This window comes from Mastomys coucha, unplaced genomic scaffold, assembly GCF_008632895.1.
Source record: "Mastomys coucha isolate ucsf_1 unplaced genomic scaffold, UCSF_Mcou_1 pScaffold22, whole genome shotgun sequence".
Lineage (NCBI taxonomy): Eukaryota > Metazoa > Chordata > Mammalia > Rodentia > Muridae > Mastomys > Mastomys coucha.
The window spans coordinates 134,875,246-134,889,292 of record NW_022196905.1 but is presented as its reverse complement, the minus strand read 5'-3'; the positions used below and the strand labels follow the sequence as shown (position 1 = coordinate 134,889,292).

The following is a 14,047-nucleotide window of genomic DNA, read 5'->3' as shown; positions in this document are numbered from 1 at the left end:
CTCGGTTTTTTGAGACAGGGTATTTTCTCTTTGTATCCCTGGCTGGAACTCACTCTGTAGACCAGGCTAGGCTGGAACTCAGAAATCCACCTGCCTCTGCCTCCCAAGTGCTGGGACTATAGGCGTGTGCCACCACTACCCAGCTAGATATTTTCTTTATTTACATGTCATATGATATCTCCTTTCCCAGTTTCCCCTCCAAAAAAAACAAAACAAAACAAGAAATAAACAAACAAAACAAAACAAAACACCTGTTCCCTCCCCCTGCTTACCAAGTCACCCTCTCCAGCTTCCTGGCTTGGGCATTCCCCTACACTGGGGCCTAGAACCTTCACAGGGCCAAGGGCCTCTCCTCCCATTGATGACGGACTAGGCTATCCTCTCTGCTATACATATGATGCTGGAGCCATGAGTCCCACCATGTGTATTCTTTGGTTGGTGGTTTAGTCCCTGGGAGCTCTGAGGGTCCTAGTTAGTTCATATTGTTGTTCATCCTGAGGGGCTGCAAACTCTTCAGCTCCATGGGACCTTTCTCTAGCACAGCCAGTGCTCTTAACCACTTTAGTTCTCTTTCCAGTCTTATTAAACAAGATGAAGTCCAGGCTGGCCTTGAATTCTATGTATCCAAGGTTGTTCATGTGATGCTCGTTTGAATTCAGGACTTGGTTCATGCTTGATAAATGCTCTATTGAATGAGCCATGTTGTCAGTTCTCATGGATGTGTGTGTGTGTGAGAGAGAGAGAGGGAGAGAGAGAGAGGGAGAGAGAGAAAGAGAGAGAGAGAGAGAGATGAAAGTACACGTGAACTACATCAGAGAAGGTAGGGTGAGTAGATCAGAGCACTTGATGAATGGAGCTACCTTTTTTTTTTTTTCTTGGTTTTTTCAAGACAGGGTTTCTCTATATAGCCTTGGCTGTCCTGGAACTCACTTTGTAGACCAGGCTGGCCTCAAACTCAAAAGTTCGCATCCCTCTGCCTCCCAAATGCTGGGATTAAAGGCGTGTGCCACCACTGCCCAGCGAATGGAGCTATCTTAATGAAACTAATTACTGTGTACAATGGAAATAGACCAATAAAAAAATTGCCAGAAGCCCAGTGAGATGACACAGCTGGTTAAGGTACTTATTGTTAAGCCTAATGACCTAACTAGCACATGTGCACCATGACACACAGAAACCACTCTCCAGGGCTGGAGAGATGGCTTAGTGGTTAAGAGCACTGACTGCTCTTCCAGAACAGCCTTGGATACATAGAATTCAAGGCCAGCCTTGACTTCATCTTGTTTAATAAGACTGGAGAGAGCTTTAGTGGTTAAGAGCACTGGCTGTGCTAGAGAAAGGTCCCATGGAGCTGAAGGGTTTGCAGCCCCTCAGGATGAACAAATTCCAGCAACCACACAGTGGCTTACAACCATCTGTAATGAGATCTGACACCCTCTTCTGGTGTCTCTGAAGACAGCTACAGTGTACCTATATATAATATATAAATCTTTTAAAAAATGTTTTAAAAAACACTCCCCAATATTTTTAACCTTTTAACAAAAAAAAATTATGTGTACAGGTGTTTACCCGTATGTGTGCCATTCACGCCTGGTGTCTGTAAAGGCCGGAAGACAGTGTTCCATCCCCTAGGATTGGAGACCATGTGGGCAGCCATGTGGGTGCTTCCTCTGCAAGAGCAGCAAGTGCTCTTAACCATGGAACCATCTCTCTAGCCCCAATTTAAAAAAAAAAAAAAAAAAAAAATTTAGCCAGGTAGTGGTGGCGCACGCCTTTAATCCCAGCACTTCGGAGGTAGAGGCAGGCGGATTTCTGAGTTCGAGGCCAGCCTGGTCTACAGAGTGAGTTCCAGGACAGCCAGGGCTACACAGAGAAACCCTCTTGAAAAACCAAAAATATAAATAAATTAATAATAATTTTAAAAACTTAAATGCCAAGCCTCAAAAGGAAAAATGTGTTTTGTTGTTGTTTGGTGGGGGAGAGGTCAAGGCTGGGGTCAGGGAGCAGGCGGCCAAAGGAGAATGTGCCACAGGCTAGACCAATGGGTCTGCCCAGGGCCTTCTGCTTCCTCCTGAGACACAGAATAGAGAGAGTAGACTGAAGCCATCCAGAGGGGAACAGACACAGGGAGAGATGGAAGGCTCAGTGCCTTTGCCCATTGCCCTTCCCAGCCTTCTCCTAACCAGCTCCCTCCAAACCCCACCCTGGGGTGCCTTTGTCTGGGCTGTGCCAAGCTGGAGCACCCACAAACACATGCTGACTTCTGCTTATACGCCCTGGTTTTGGCCTTCCGGCTCCAGCAGTGAGGCACCTCTTCCAGGAAGTCAGCCCTGCTGACCTCAGAGGGGAGGGAAGTTCAGAGAGGGAAGTTGAAAACTTCAACCCTACCCTGCCACCCTCTCCCAGACCCTGCTCAGCTACTCCTGACCACCATGACCTACCACTCAGCATGAGAGAGGAAGCTGGGGACCTTCCTGCTTCTGCACCCCGCCCCCAACACCCTATAGCTTGCGTTTGCAGTTTTACTTTTATTGGGGCTGGGGAAGGGAGGAGCATCATTCAGTAGGTAGCCTAGGCTGGCCTTGAACTCTTGGCAGTCCTCCGGCCTCTACCTCCCAGTCGCTGAGACTTACAGGCATGAGGCATCAGGGCACCTGGCATTTTACAAACTTTTGAAAACCCCACAGTGATGGGTGGTTCGGGACAGGACACCTGACTGTGTAATTGACCAGAGAGAAGGGCTTCTGCTTAGACCCTCATGGGAGCGGGCGGGCAGCCAGTCATTGGTGATGTGTGCCTTTAATCCCAGCACTTGGGAGGCAGAAGCAGGTGAATCTAAGTTTGAGAACAACCTGGTCTACAGAGAGTTCCAGGACAGCCAGAGATACACAGAGAAACCCTGTCTTGAAAAACAATCAATCAATCAGTCAGTCAGTCAGTCAGCTTGCTTCCCTTCCCAGGAGAAACTCTCCTGGCCTGCTATACCTGTAAGTAGTTGAAGCCGCTGGCTGTACCCTTCCCGTGCCCTTCCCACTTGGCTTCCGTTTCTCAGATGATTTTGACCTCACTCGGTAACCCATGCTGGCCCTGATCTCATGATCCACAATCCACCTGCCTCGGCAGCCTTGTGAATACTAGGTTAGAGACCTATGCCACCTCATGGGCTTCTCCTCCTGCTCCGTGCTGAGGTTATGTCCCTACAGCCTCAGGGCCATCTGGACCACCATGAGGCCCTTTGGCTCCACTCCTAGTGGTAACCCTACCCTGGCGGGGGCCTCCAACTCCATGCCCCTGAGGTCAGTGCTGCCGTGCCTCTTCTCTGCGGATGCCAGCTCTGTGGGGAGGCTGATGCCAACCACAAGGGACTTTTGATGCCCAGAGGAGAGGGTAGCAGGCCTCTGACTCATCCAGGCAGGAAGGTGGCCCACGGCCTGTGTGCAGGCTGTTCCATCACGACCTCTCCACCCGCTAGCAAACGTTAGCTTCCTCATTCGGGAAGTAGGGCCCTGAGCCACTGCCACCAGGCCCTGTGTGCTGAGGACAATGGCTATCACGAAGGATCCCCTACTCTGAACATCCCAGGTAGCCGCAAAAGCCAAACTGCCAAGTGGGGTCAGGCCCTGGCCAGTTGCCTCACAAGGCATGAGCAGTTACCAGCAAGTGCCATGCCCAGTCCATTTGGGGGCGCTGAATCCATGACTGTGAGCAGTGTCTGGTGGAGCGCAGAGGGGCAGATCTCTAATCGAATGGTGTGGGGAAGGAGGCGAAGGAAAGGGTGGCAGGTAATGAGGACATAGCCCCAGCTGAGTCCAGGGTCAGGTCAGAGCAGGCAGCCATACCGAGGGGCAGCAGGTGGGCAGCGCTAGCCTGCCAGCTCCGACAAGCTTTGCTGTAAAGCAGAGGAAACAAGGAGACCACAGGAAAGGGGTGTGGTGGGGATCCCCCTGATCAGCCACCCCCTGTGGCTGGATTTTAGGAAGGTCCCTGAAGAGCCTCAGAAAGATCGGAGTCCTCGCCAGCTCCACTCACGAGTGAGCAGCCTGGGTACTGCCCATCCTCAGAGGATACCTCTAAGCTTCTCATGACAGATGAGAGACCAGGCAGTGTCAGCAAAGTTGACAGGGAACCAAGATGGGGAGGGGAGGTGGTTGTTTCATCCATCTCAGCAGCCTGGCTGCCTGACTTAGGTCATCCTGATTTAGTCTGCTTTGCGCCTCAAAAGTTTTCCTGTCTGTAAAATGGGTATCTGGCCAACCCCCAGAAGCCACTGTTCCTCCTCCAGGAAGGCCTGGACTCCTATCTATCACAAGTGATGTTGGCACAGATCAAGCAACGACCTCCATCAGCTCTGTCCAACCCCCACCTCCCAACATGGTACCAGCCCATCAGAGACAGCTGCCCATACTTCGTCTATTTCAACCCTAACTTTCCCTCCCAAGTAGTAAACTTCTTCTCCATGGTGTGACCCAGTCTCCCCGCCTCATCTGAAAGTGCCCTGGAGTTACCTTGATGGACAGGTGGCTTACCCCCAACTCCCAAGCAAGACTAGAGCTCCTTGGGTTGCTGCAAAGAGCACCTTTATTCAGAGGAAGGACGTCACCATGGCAACAACACATCGATTCCCTGAGAGCTTTTCCCTTATCATCGTTAGCTTGCCTAGCTAAGGTCTTTGCAAAAAGAACACAGCATACAGCCCATGGGGTAGGGGGTGGAGTGGGGTGGGGGCGGGGGTGGAGAGAGGTGAGCCTTGGGGTACTGGGGAGGATGGGGGCGGGGGAGTGGGGAAGCAGGATTCCAGATACTGGAAGGCATAAATACAGTAACTAAGGCACTCATTGTTCAGCTTTCCAGAGACCAAGCCTGTCTGGCTTCCACTTTTTTCTGATCCACAGAAAAGATAAAATAAGACCCTCTCCAGCCCACCCCAGAAAACAACCGCCCCCCCTCCTTTCACGCCCACCCCTCCCCTTTCAAGAAACAGCACAGTAAAAAAATACTGTCACAATATGTACAGGCACACCCACTATGGGCGACTTTCTCTCTACTTTGGAGAGGAGATAAAATTCATAGCTCTGAATCCCACTGGTGTGGGAGACAAAGATAGGACATCAGAGGGCGGGCCAAAGGCTTCACCTCCACCCTGGAGGGCAGGGAGGAGAGCACTGGTCACCAAAATGGCCACAGGCAGCGCCCGGGCCAGAGCTCACGAGGGGCCCAGGTCTTTACGATCCAAACCAGCTTCCCTAGGACTGGGCACAGCTCAGCTGTCAGGGAAGGTTCCAGGTAGGGTAGCACCCCAACATAAGAGACTGTGCTACAGGTCGGCACCCATGGACCCCCCGAGGGGAGCCCCGAGGCTTCTCACCCACCCCACTGCAGAGATCCAAACACAGAACCCACAGACCTGCCCTCGGAGTGGCTCTCAGAGTGTAGAGTAGTTAGGGACAGACCTGCCACTCCCTGAAGAACACGACTGCCCAGCAGTCTGCAACACGGGTGGGCACGCCACACAAACACACAAATATAGACATACACACACATACACATAGCCCTGAAGAGCCTCAGACACCAAGGCCAGGACATACAACAAGGGGGTCCCTGGGCCCTTTGGATACCAGGGGCGCCCAGGGACAGGGTCTCAACCACGACTGCTAGAAGATGGCGGTGCGGGGACACCAGGGTGTGTCCGGGTACAGGTGGCAGTGGATAGAGCGGAACCTGTGGGGACAAAGTAAAGACTGGTCTGCGTGGGGTGGGGGTGCGTATGCATCCTCTGGCAGTCCCAACCGCATCCATGGGGTTCCCCACCACCACGGGGGTATTTGGTGACATTCTTACCTGGACGGGTCAGCCTCCACGGAGAACGGTCCCTTGATATGCACTGCGTTCCGTTTGTTCTCAAACATGCCATAGCTCAGGGTCACCTGCATTGGGAGCAATGGAATGACGCTGGAGGTGGCAGTCCTGCCTGGCTATTCCCCCTGCTATCCCTTAGACCCTGGCTCAGCCCACCTGGGGCCTATGACCATGGGCAAGACAGAGCAGGAGTGTGCCCTCAAAGGGCAGGGTCAGCAACTTAGGAGGATCTATTTTACTTTCTTTTTTTGAGGAGCTGGAGAGTGAAACTAGAGTAGTACCTCAAGTGGGCCAGCAGCTCGGAATAGACTCTGACACCTGAGAATGGGGTGTTTTTGATATCCCTATTTAAAACACTGACCCTGGGCTAGCTCAACTGACAAGAGTGCTTGTCTAGCATGCACTGCACAAACTGGGTGTGGTAGTGCACTCCTGCACTCCTAGCCCTGGAAGGTGGAGTCAGGAGAATCAGGAATTCAATGTCATTCTACATTATCAACTTCAGGGCTAGCCTGGGCTACAAAGAGACCCATCTCTAAGTAAATAAAAACAAAAAACAAAAAAAGAAAACATACAGACACTCTCTAAATGACTCTGAATAGGGTGTGGTGGCATACAACTGATTTCCCAGCCTATGGGAGGCTATAGCAAGAGGATCAAGGCTAGCCTGGGCTTCACAGCGAAGCCCTGTTTCAATAAACCAAAAATAAATAAGCCCAACAGTGGTGATGCACGCCTTTAATCCAGCACTCAGAGGCAGAGGCAGGTAGATCCCTGAGTTAGACCATCCTGGTCTACAGAGGTAGGTCTGGACAACCAGGGCTACACAGAGAAACCCTGTCTCAGAAAACCAAAAGAAATCAATAAATACTTAAATAATAAGTCGATAAGAATTGTCCCAGCCGGGCGGTGGTGGCGCACACCTTTAATCCCAGCACTTGGGAGGCAGAGGCAGGCGGATTTCTGAGTTTGAGGCCAGCCTGGGCTACAGAGTGAGTTCCAGGACAGCCAGGGCGATCCAGAAAATCTGTTTCGAAAAACCAAAAAAAAAAAAAAAGCAAAAGAATTGACCCTTCCTTGGAGGCACCCTCTCCCTTCTGTCCCTCAACTGTTGAGTTCCTTGCTTGGCCACCCAGGCCTGGGAGACACACATGCGCACCTGCTCATGAAGCTCGGTGGTGGGTACCTGCTGCAGATTCTCCAGGTGGGAGTGGAAGAGGCCGCTCCGGATGAGGGGCACACCCAGCAGAGCCTCTACAATGTAGCCAATGGTGCAATCATCTGGGAGCCGGATGCGCTCTGCTGTGCTCATGAAGTGTCCCCCACTGCAAGGGAAGGGCCCCGGGGAAGAGTCAGCAGAGGCTGAAGCCAGCAGCTGGACCGTAAGAAGACAAGACCTTGCCTAATAGGCCTCAAAAGTAGGGAGTCCACTGTGCCCCGCTTTCCCGCCCCCCCCGGCCCCGCCCCAACCATGAACCACAGTCCTTCCATGCCAAAGGCTTTATCAACCAAGGGTGCTCTAGCCAGGGCAGAGGTAGGGAGAGCGGCAGAAAACACAGCTGCCTAAGGAAGAGGAGCGGGTATCTGAGACAGAACAACCCAAGCCAGACCCTGTGCCAGGGCACCCAGGACCACGAACACCAGGAACACTCTGCTGCTGTGGTAGTGGCAGATATGCAGGGGATACTCACCTGGCCCATGGACCCATCTTTAGGGCCAGTCCTCGGCTGATGCAGAAGCCAGCTCCTCCGGTGGCAAACCAAAAGTGGACCGGTCTCTGAAGTGAAATGGCTGTCAGGAGACTCCTGGTTGCAAAGATGGCTCAGCCCCTCCCTAACTCCTCAGGGTGTGTGCTACCCTGGGAGGCAGCAATGGGAGACACTCACCACTTTGTGCTCGCTGATCCGTTCTGTGGCCTGGATGGGCCTGTCCAGGCTGGGCTTGCCGATGTACACGTCTTGGGTGTGGGGATAGCTGGCCAGCAGCCGCAGCAGCGCCCGGAGGTTGACGTAGTTGTCATCATCCACGTGGCAGAACCACCTGAACACAAGGCGGGATTGCTGTCAGGGACTGCAGACAGGGGTTGAGGACTGCCAGGCTGCCAGGGAAGGGTCACGGATGGGGCACAGCGGGAAAGGTGGAAACTTACTTCTTCCCCGACTCAATGAAACGGTCATACTCCACAGCCATCTTGCAGGACAGAGCCTGGCGGCTGTGGGCCGCGGAGCAGTTGGTGAGTACCACATTGCCTGTGGACAAGGGAGAGCTGTGAGCAGGCGTTTCTCATTGCCTCAGACCTTACCCCCAGCCCAGCCCAGCCCCCTCCCAGGGTAGCCACCCCTGCCCATTCATTTCAGCCAGCTTTTCCCCAGTACGCGCCACCTGTTGCTGCTAAGCAGGACTCAAAGGGTCCCCCAAAGGACTGAAAGGGTCTCCTCTGCATAAGAATCAGGGGCCCAGGGAGTGGTGGGGCGGGGCATGAAGCAAACAGGCCGAGTGAACTGGCCTTTTAGCCCCGCAGCGGCAGCCGGTGACCTCACAGCCTTGGGGTTGGGGGGTGGGGGGTGGGGGGAAGAAGTTGCTGGGACCAGCTCCTCCCACCCCCACTCCCAAGCCTGGGACTAACCTGTGAGCTTGGCCAAAGCTTCATCCTCCCCATCTGTGAAGATGAACGTCTGGAAAAAGAGACAGGATCTTGAGCCTTCAGCTCCCAAGTCCCCTATGAGGACCACAACCAGGGCACCCACCTGGTCTAGACTCCTCCCCAATCCTGTACTGAACTGCCTGAATTCTCCACTGCACGCAGAATGTAGGCTCAAGGATCCAGGGGAAGTGGCAGCTGGGCTGGTTGGCTGGGGGAGGTGGGCTCACTCTCCAACTTCAGACGGGTGGGCCCAAGGTCACCACAGGCAGCTGGGAGGCACAGCCAGGTGGGATGCCCCACCCACCAGCCAGGTAAACGGGCTTCAACTAACCCTCCCACCAACCTGTGCACCTGGCGGGGCACACACCCTTATTGACACAGCCTACCAGCCCGCCCAGCCTGCGGGCTTTCCGAGCTGTGGAAGGGGGCGGGGGACAGGAGGAGGAGGAGGAGGAGGAGGAGGAGGAGGAGGTCGGCTTTGGGAAGCTGAGCCTCACTCACTCACTCGGGTCGGGGACAAAGGCCTCTGCTGGGCTGCTGCCAAGCCCTGGTAGACAAAGGGCCCCGAAGGGAGGATGAATCACCAGCCATTGTCCGCCAGTTTTGTCCTGGGCTGGGCCAGCCTTAACTCTGCCGAGTTAAGCAGGAGTGGCCGGGCTGTCATTTCCATACAGCTGGCCTGGTTAACTGGGCCGGCTGGGCGAGAGGTCCTGTGCACTGGACTATGGGTAAAGCCATTGGCCATGCATGACTCTGGCCTGGACTTCCTCCTGTGCCCTATAGAGCAGGTTTCCCTCGCCATAGTAGCTTAGCCAGGTTCTGGGAGGTCACAGTGGTCAAGATGGTAATAGCAGGAAAGGATTCGTGTCCCCAGGCCCACAGCAGAGCACCGGAGGAGCCGGTGCAGCTTCAGAGAGGAAAACTGTTCCCCGCTTACAGGAGGCCTCGCCCAGGGACACACAGCCAAGACTCCACCTGGCCCAGTGCTGGGCCACCCCCTGCCAGGACCGCACTGCAGAAGAGGAGGGGGGCGCCTGGGCGGGGCCAGGAGCTGCCGGCGCCCGCCTGGGCCCGTCGGCACACGGGAAGGAATGTTCCTTCCTCCGCCGGCCCGCCCAGCGCGTGCCGCCTGCCACACCCTGGCATTGCAGAGTGCAACCCTACGGCGGGTGGGGGCTGTTCACAGCAGAGGCAAACAGGCTCCCCTACAGCCACCAGCCTTCGCTTTGCTTTTGTGCACAGAAGGGAACCCAAGGAAACCTGGGTGTGCACATGCAAACCTGGAGGTCGGCGGGTACCAGGGCCCAAGGAACTAACACCCCAGGCCTGCAGGGGTGGCACACCATGCCTCGAGCAGTCCTAGTCCTTTACCCAGGCTGACCCCATACCTAGATGCTCACACCAGTGAGGCCCAGGTTAGGAGAGCAAAAAGTGGGATGTCTATCCTCTGCAAGAATGCACCCCCTCCTTCCAGGTCTCTGCAGACACCCGGGGCAGCCCACACGCACAGACTCGCATCCAGCCCCCCCACCCCCCCTGCACCCCAGCATCTCAGCCCAGGAATGCCGTGGGAGGTACAGAGGGCCGGCCTGTGCAGACGCTTGCTGCTGGATTAAAAGGAAAATGCTTTCTTAATGAGATCAAGAGAGGCCTGTTCTCCCGCGCTTCGATGGTGTCCTAAAAACCCAGCCCAAGGCTACGGAGATTAAAGTCACCTTTGTTCAGTTGGGGGTGGGGGGGGACAAGGAGGCCCAGAGAACAGTCTTTGAGAGGCTGAGTGTGGGGTGTGTGGGTACTCTGCCTGCTGTCTCTCCAATACAAGGCAATCAGGAAAGGAAGGGGCCAGGGGTACCTGTGGCTATCAATCACTCAGTCCCCCGGAAACTCTGTAAAATGGGCACAACGCAGCTCACCAGTGCAGAGGCAAGTTGCTAGGATGGACTCTCCTCTCCCAAGTGTCCCTGGGAGGTGGGTACCATCTTCTTTTCTCCTTGGCATACAGTAAAAGAGACCAGAGAGGACACTGGCCTGTGGGCCCGCTCAGGAAGAAGTAATGGAAGACCCAGGTCTCCCAGTCCCACCAACTTCCCCTAAAGAGGACGGACAGGGCAGAGGGGGGCAGCAGAGCTGGTGAGGGCAAGCAAGGGGGTGGGGGAGAGACACACAGGAAGCAGCATTGTTCCTGGAACCGAGATTCAAAGAAACACAGGATGCCAAGTTCTGCCCCAGCCATTGTGGCTGTGGCGGTGGCAGCCTGCAGCCTGGCGCGCTCCTTAGTGGTGGGGGAGGAGCAAGCGGGACAGAGGCCAGGCACTCTGCCTGTCCCCTCACTGACCAACCTCTCCACCTCTCCGAGCCTGCCTGGTTTTTTTTTTTTTTTTTTTTTTTTTTTTTTTTTGGTACAACCCCACAGTCATGCCTGATGCCAAGACTGCCCTTCCTGGACCCTAGGACTCTGATGCAGATGGAGCCCCCCCCCTCCCCCGCCTCCAGGAAGCCTTCCTTCCATTCATACCCAACCCAGACTAATGCAGCCTCAACTACCTTCCATCGAACTGCAGCCGCCCTGGACACAGAGGGGAGCAGGCCTTTTGCTACAGGTTCTAAGGGCCCTTGCTCATAGCACACACGAGGGGGGCTTTGCCTGTCATGTGCACAGGAGGTGAGCACGGGGGGGGGGGTAAGTGAAGCCCTCTTTCGGTCGGAGGGACCCTTACTCAGAATGGCTGCTAGGCTCACCGAGCGCCTCCAAAGTTATACAGTCCTCTTATACTACGGCATTAGGAAGACAGTGTTTCCCTTCTCTGAGAGCGAGAGATGTTAGAGAGACCCTAGGCTTTTCACCAGACCACACAGTCCAACTTGCTTTTGAATCCTCTGTACTGGACAAAGCTCCTAAATCCCCCAATGAGAGTTTCTCAGAGCCGATGGTGGGCCCAGAGGAGGATAGACGCTATCCACTATCACACAGCAGAAAGGTTGAATGAAGGGGTGGGGGAGTGCCCTGGCTCAGGGATCGTGCCCCACGAGGGCTGTCATTCAGGGCTGGGGGGGAGGACACAGAGGCCCCCTCATCACCAGGCAACCTGAGTGGCCAGCACGCCAGCCAACGGTTCCCATGGAGCGCATAGCTGTACACAAGAGGCCGACGCCTTTCTCGGCTGGAGAAAGGGGCTTTGTTGCCTTGCCCAAGGGGCCGGCGTGAGAGCAGCCTAGCGCTGGGAATCCTAACGGCACCACAGCCAAACAAAACCCATGGCCCCCCGCTGCCCCCTCCCGAAGGCCTGCTGAGCCCCTGAGAAAGGGACGCCTCGTTCTCAAGAGGCTACCGTGGGGTTCTCAGGGCCGCTCTCTGACCAAGACTAGATAGGAGCCTTGTCCTCTTAACTCCACTCTGTCCTAAAACAAGAAGTCTGGGCAGGCTTGATGGCCCTGGCTCACTGGGGCTGGAGCAGGAAGGAAAGTGAGCCTTCATCTTCACACCAAATACCTCCCCGCCTCCCCCCCCACACACACCTCCCGCAGTGCACTCTGCTCTCCCTCCCCAACGGTCCTGGTATAGCCTCCAGGGAGATTTTCAAAGTGGGGTGTGTCTTTTTATTATGTGTATGAAGTTGGTCTAACTGGGGGTGGGGGGGAGCTGAACTACTGAAGAGGAAGGGTTCTGAGCAAGCCCCAATTTCTTTCACTATGCCTGGCCCAGGGGTGTGCTATGCCTTTTCCTCCCTCTCTTTCAAGGGACATACCTTCTACCCAGGAAGAAGGGGTCCGTTCAGAGTGGAGGGGCCCCAGGATGGAGCTGAGCCAGTTTGCTTGGAAAAGTTGAGGAACAAATATGGCCATTCACTCCAGTGTTTAGGAGAAGCGCTACAGGGCCAGCCCCTAAGTTGCAGGCTACTCATCCAGACACGGAGCATGTGGCTGGGGTGACCCTGGGCAACACGGAAGGAAACTTCTAGTGTTGTAAGGCAAAGTGAACCTCAGCACCCACACGGGGCTGTAATGGGATTTATCAGTGTCATCGTTTCCCAGATAGCCCCAAAGCTATTAATGCAGCGGGAGCCGCTCTCGTCAGTCACCAGTTGGACCAGAGGGTGATTCCCCACTTCATCCTCCTGCCCAGGTCACGCGGGTCTCACCATCTCCTTGTGGCGCGAGATCCAGGTCTCGAACAGCAGGTCGAGCCGCGCGCGGTGAAACTTTCTCGTAGTCTTGACTGCGATGAAGACGTCGTGGGGAGACAGAACCTCGGCGGGGGGACGCGGGTGGCTGTCGCCCTGGCGAGAAGCGACCCCGGCCGGTGGATCCGCGTCTTTGCGCGCGCGGGTGAGTAGACTGAAGTACTCAGAGAGGCTATGCACCTCGCGGGCGAGGACTCCGGGATCCACGGCCGCCCTGGACCCTGGAGCCGGAGCCGCCCCGGAGGAGCCTGCCAGGCTACGCAGCGCTCGCCGTCCGCGCTCAGCGGGCACCGGAGTCGGTGGCGGGTCGGCCGTGAGCACCAGGAGACAAGCCAGCAACGCGCCCACCAGCGCCAGCAGCAGGCGCCGGCCGCACCGCTGGAGCATGGTGGCCGGCGGCCGCGCGTTAATATCGTCCCAGTGCCAACCGGTCCGGTTGCCCGAGGCTCCCGGTCCAGCTGCGCGCCTCTCGCCTCAGGAGCCCTTAAACCTCCCCTACCGGCCACGCCCCTACGCGCTTATTGGCTGCTAGCCTAGGGGCGTAACCTCTAGGGCGATCTCTCCTTCCCACGTGGGACATCGACGGGGGGCTGGGAACCACCCAGCTGGGGCACCCACGGCACCCGCCCCCTTTGTGCACGAGCCTGTCCTGCCTGCGCCGAGTCGCCCTCCGGAGCTGCTCTGGGCGACACCCAGGCTGACCAACGCCCGCCACGGCTGCACGTGGAGGAACGCGCCCCCGGCGCTGGGACCTGGGTGATAGAGCCAGTGCTCCTCCGCGGGCGACATCCTTGGCTTCTCGCTGTGCATTTCCTGTCCCCGAGCGGGCTTCCTTCCCTGGGGACCTTGCTGACTGAGCCAAAGCGGTAGCCAGCAGTGTGTCCTGAGCGATTAATTTAGGGCTACCCTTACTGATGATAAGTATGTCTTAGGTGTGGACCTGAGGTTCAGGCAAGAAGGTCGGTCAGTGACCAAATTCTATGTCCCTCCGTCCGTCCATCTCCCCCGCCCCCAAGCAGGCCTGTCTTGGCATCATGTTCCTAAATGGGGAGGGTTGGTCCCCGGAAACCTCAGGCGCCCCGTAGCGAGGAGACACTCAGGCAGCCTCTTCCCCCGCGGGATGAAAGGCTACCTTCTGTTCCATTTGGTTCCTCCGCACTCCTACCAGATGTGACCCAGCTGTGCGCCATCCCAGCCCCGCCTCCCCGGCACACGGCCCCCTTCCCACGGGCGGGGGCCTTGCCTGCGCCTAGCACGAGCGGGGGCGGCAGGAATGCGCGCCTAATGGTAGGGTGAGAGGCTGCGGGTCCGGAAATGGCCAAGGGTCCCCTGGAGTGGGAGCAGGGTCCGAGCCCGAGCCTGCCGC

At 56.2% G+C, this 14,047-nt stretch overlaps 1 protein-coding gene across 1 annotated transcript; it reads right to left on the bottom strand.

Annotated features, from left to right (window-relative positions):
- Positions 1–4,555: 4,555 nt before the first annotated feature.
- Lfng (LFNG O-fucosylpeptide 3-beta-N-acetylglucosaminyltransferase) lies at positions 4,556–13,156 on the bottom strand. Its single transcript, XM_031338527.1, has 8 exons — positions 12,640–13,156; positions 8,483–8,531; positions 8,006–8,105; positions 7,743–7,896; positions 7,548–7,633; positions 7,016–7,181; positions 5,839–5,924; positions 4,556–5,718 (listed from the first exon to the last, which is right to left on the bottom strand). Exons 1-8 carry the CDS (start codon positions 13,066–13,068, stop codon positions 5,652–5,654), a joined length of 1,137 nt encoding a protein of 378 aa, XP_031194387.1. The 5' UTR covers positions 13,069–13,156; the 3' UTR covers positions 4,556–5,651.
- Between the last annotated feature and the right edge of the window lie 891 nt (positions 13,157–14,047).

Coding starts and splice junctions, on each gene's coding strand:
- Lfng (XM_031338527.1), bottom strand. CDS start 13,068: ATGCTCCAGCGGTGCGGCCGGCGCCTGCTGCTGGCGCTGGTGGGCGCG. Junction 8,532..12,639: donor TCTCGCGCCACAAGGAGATG/GTGAGACCCGCG, acceptor CTCTTTTTCCAG/ACGTTCATCTTCACAGATGG. Junction 7,897..8,005: donor TTCATTGAGTCGGGGAAGAA/GTAAGTTTCCAC, acceptor CCTTGTGTTCAG/GTGGTTCTGCCACGTGGATG.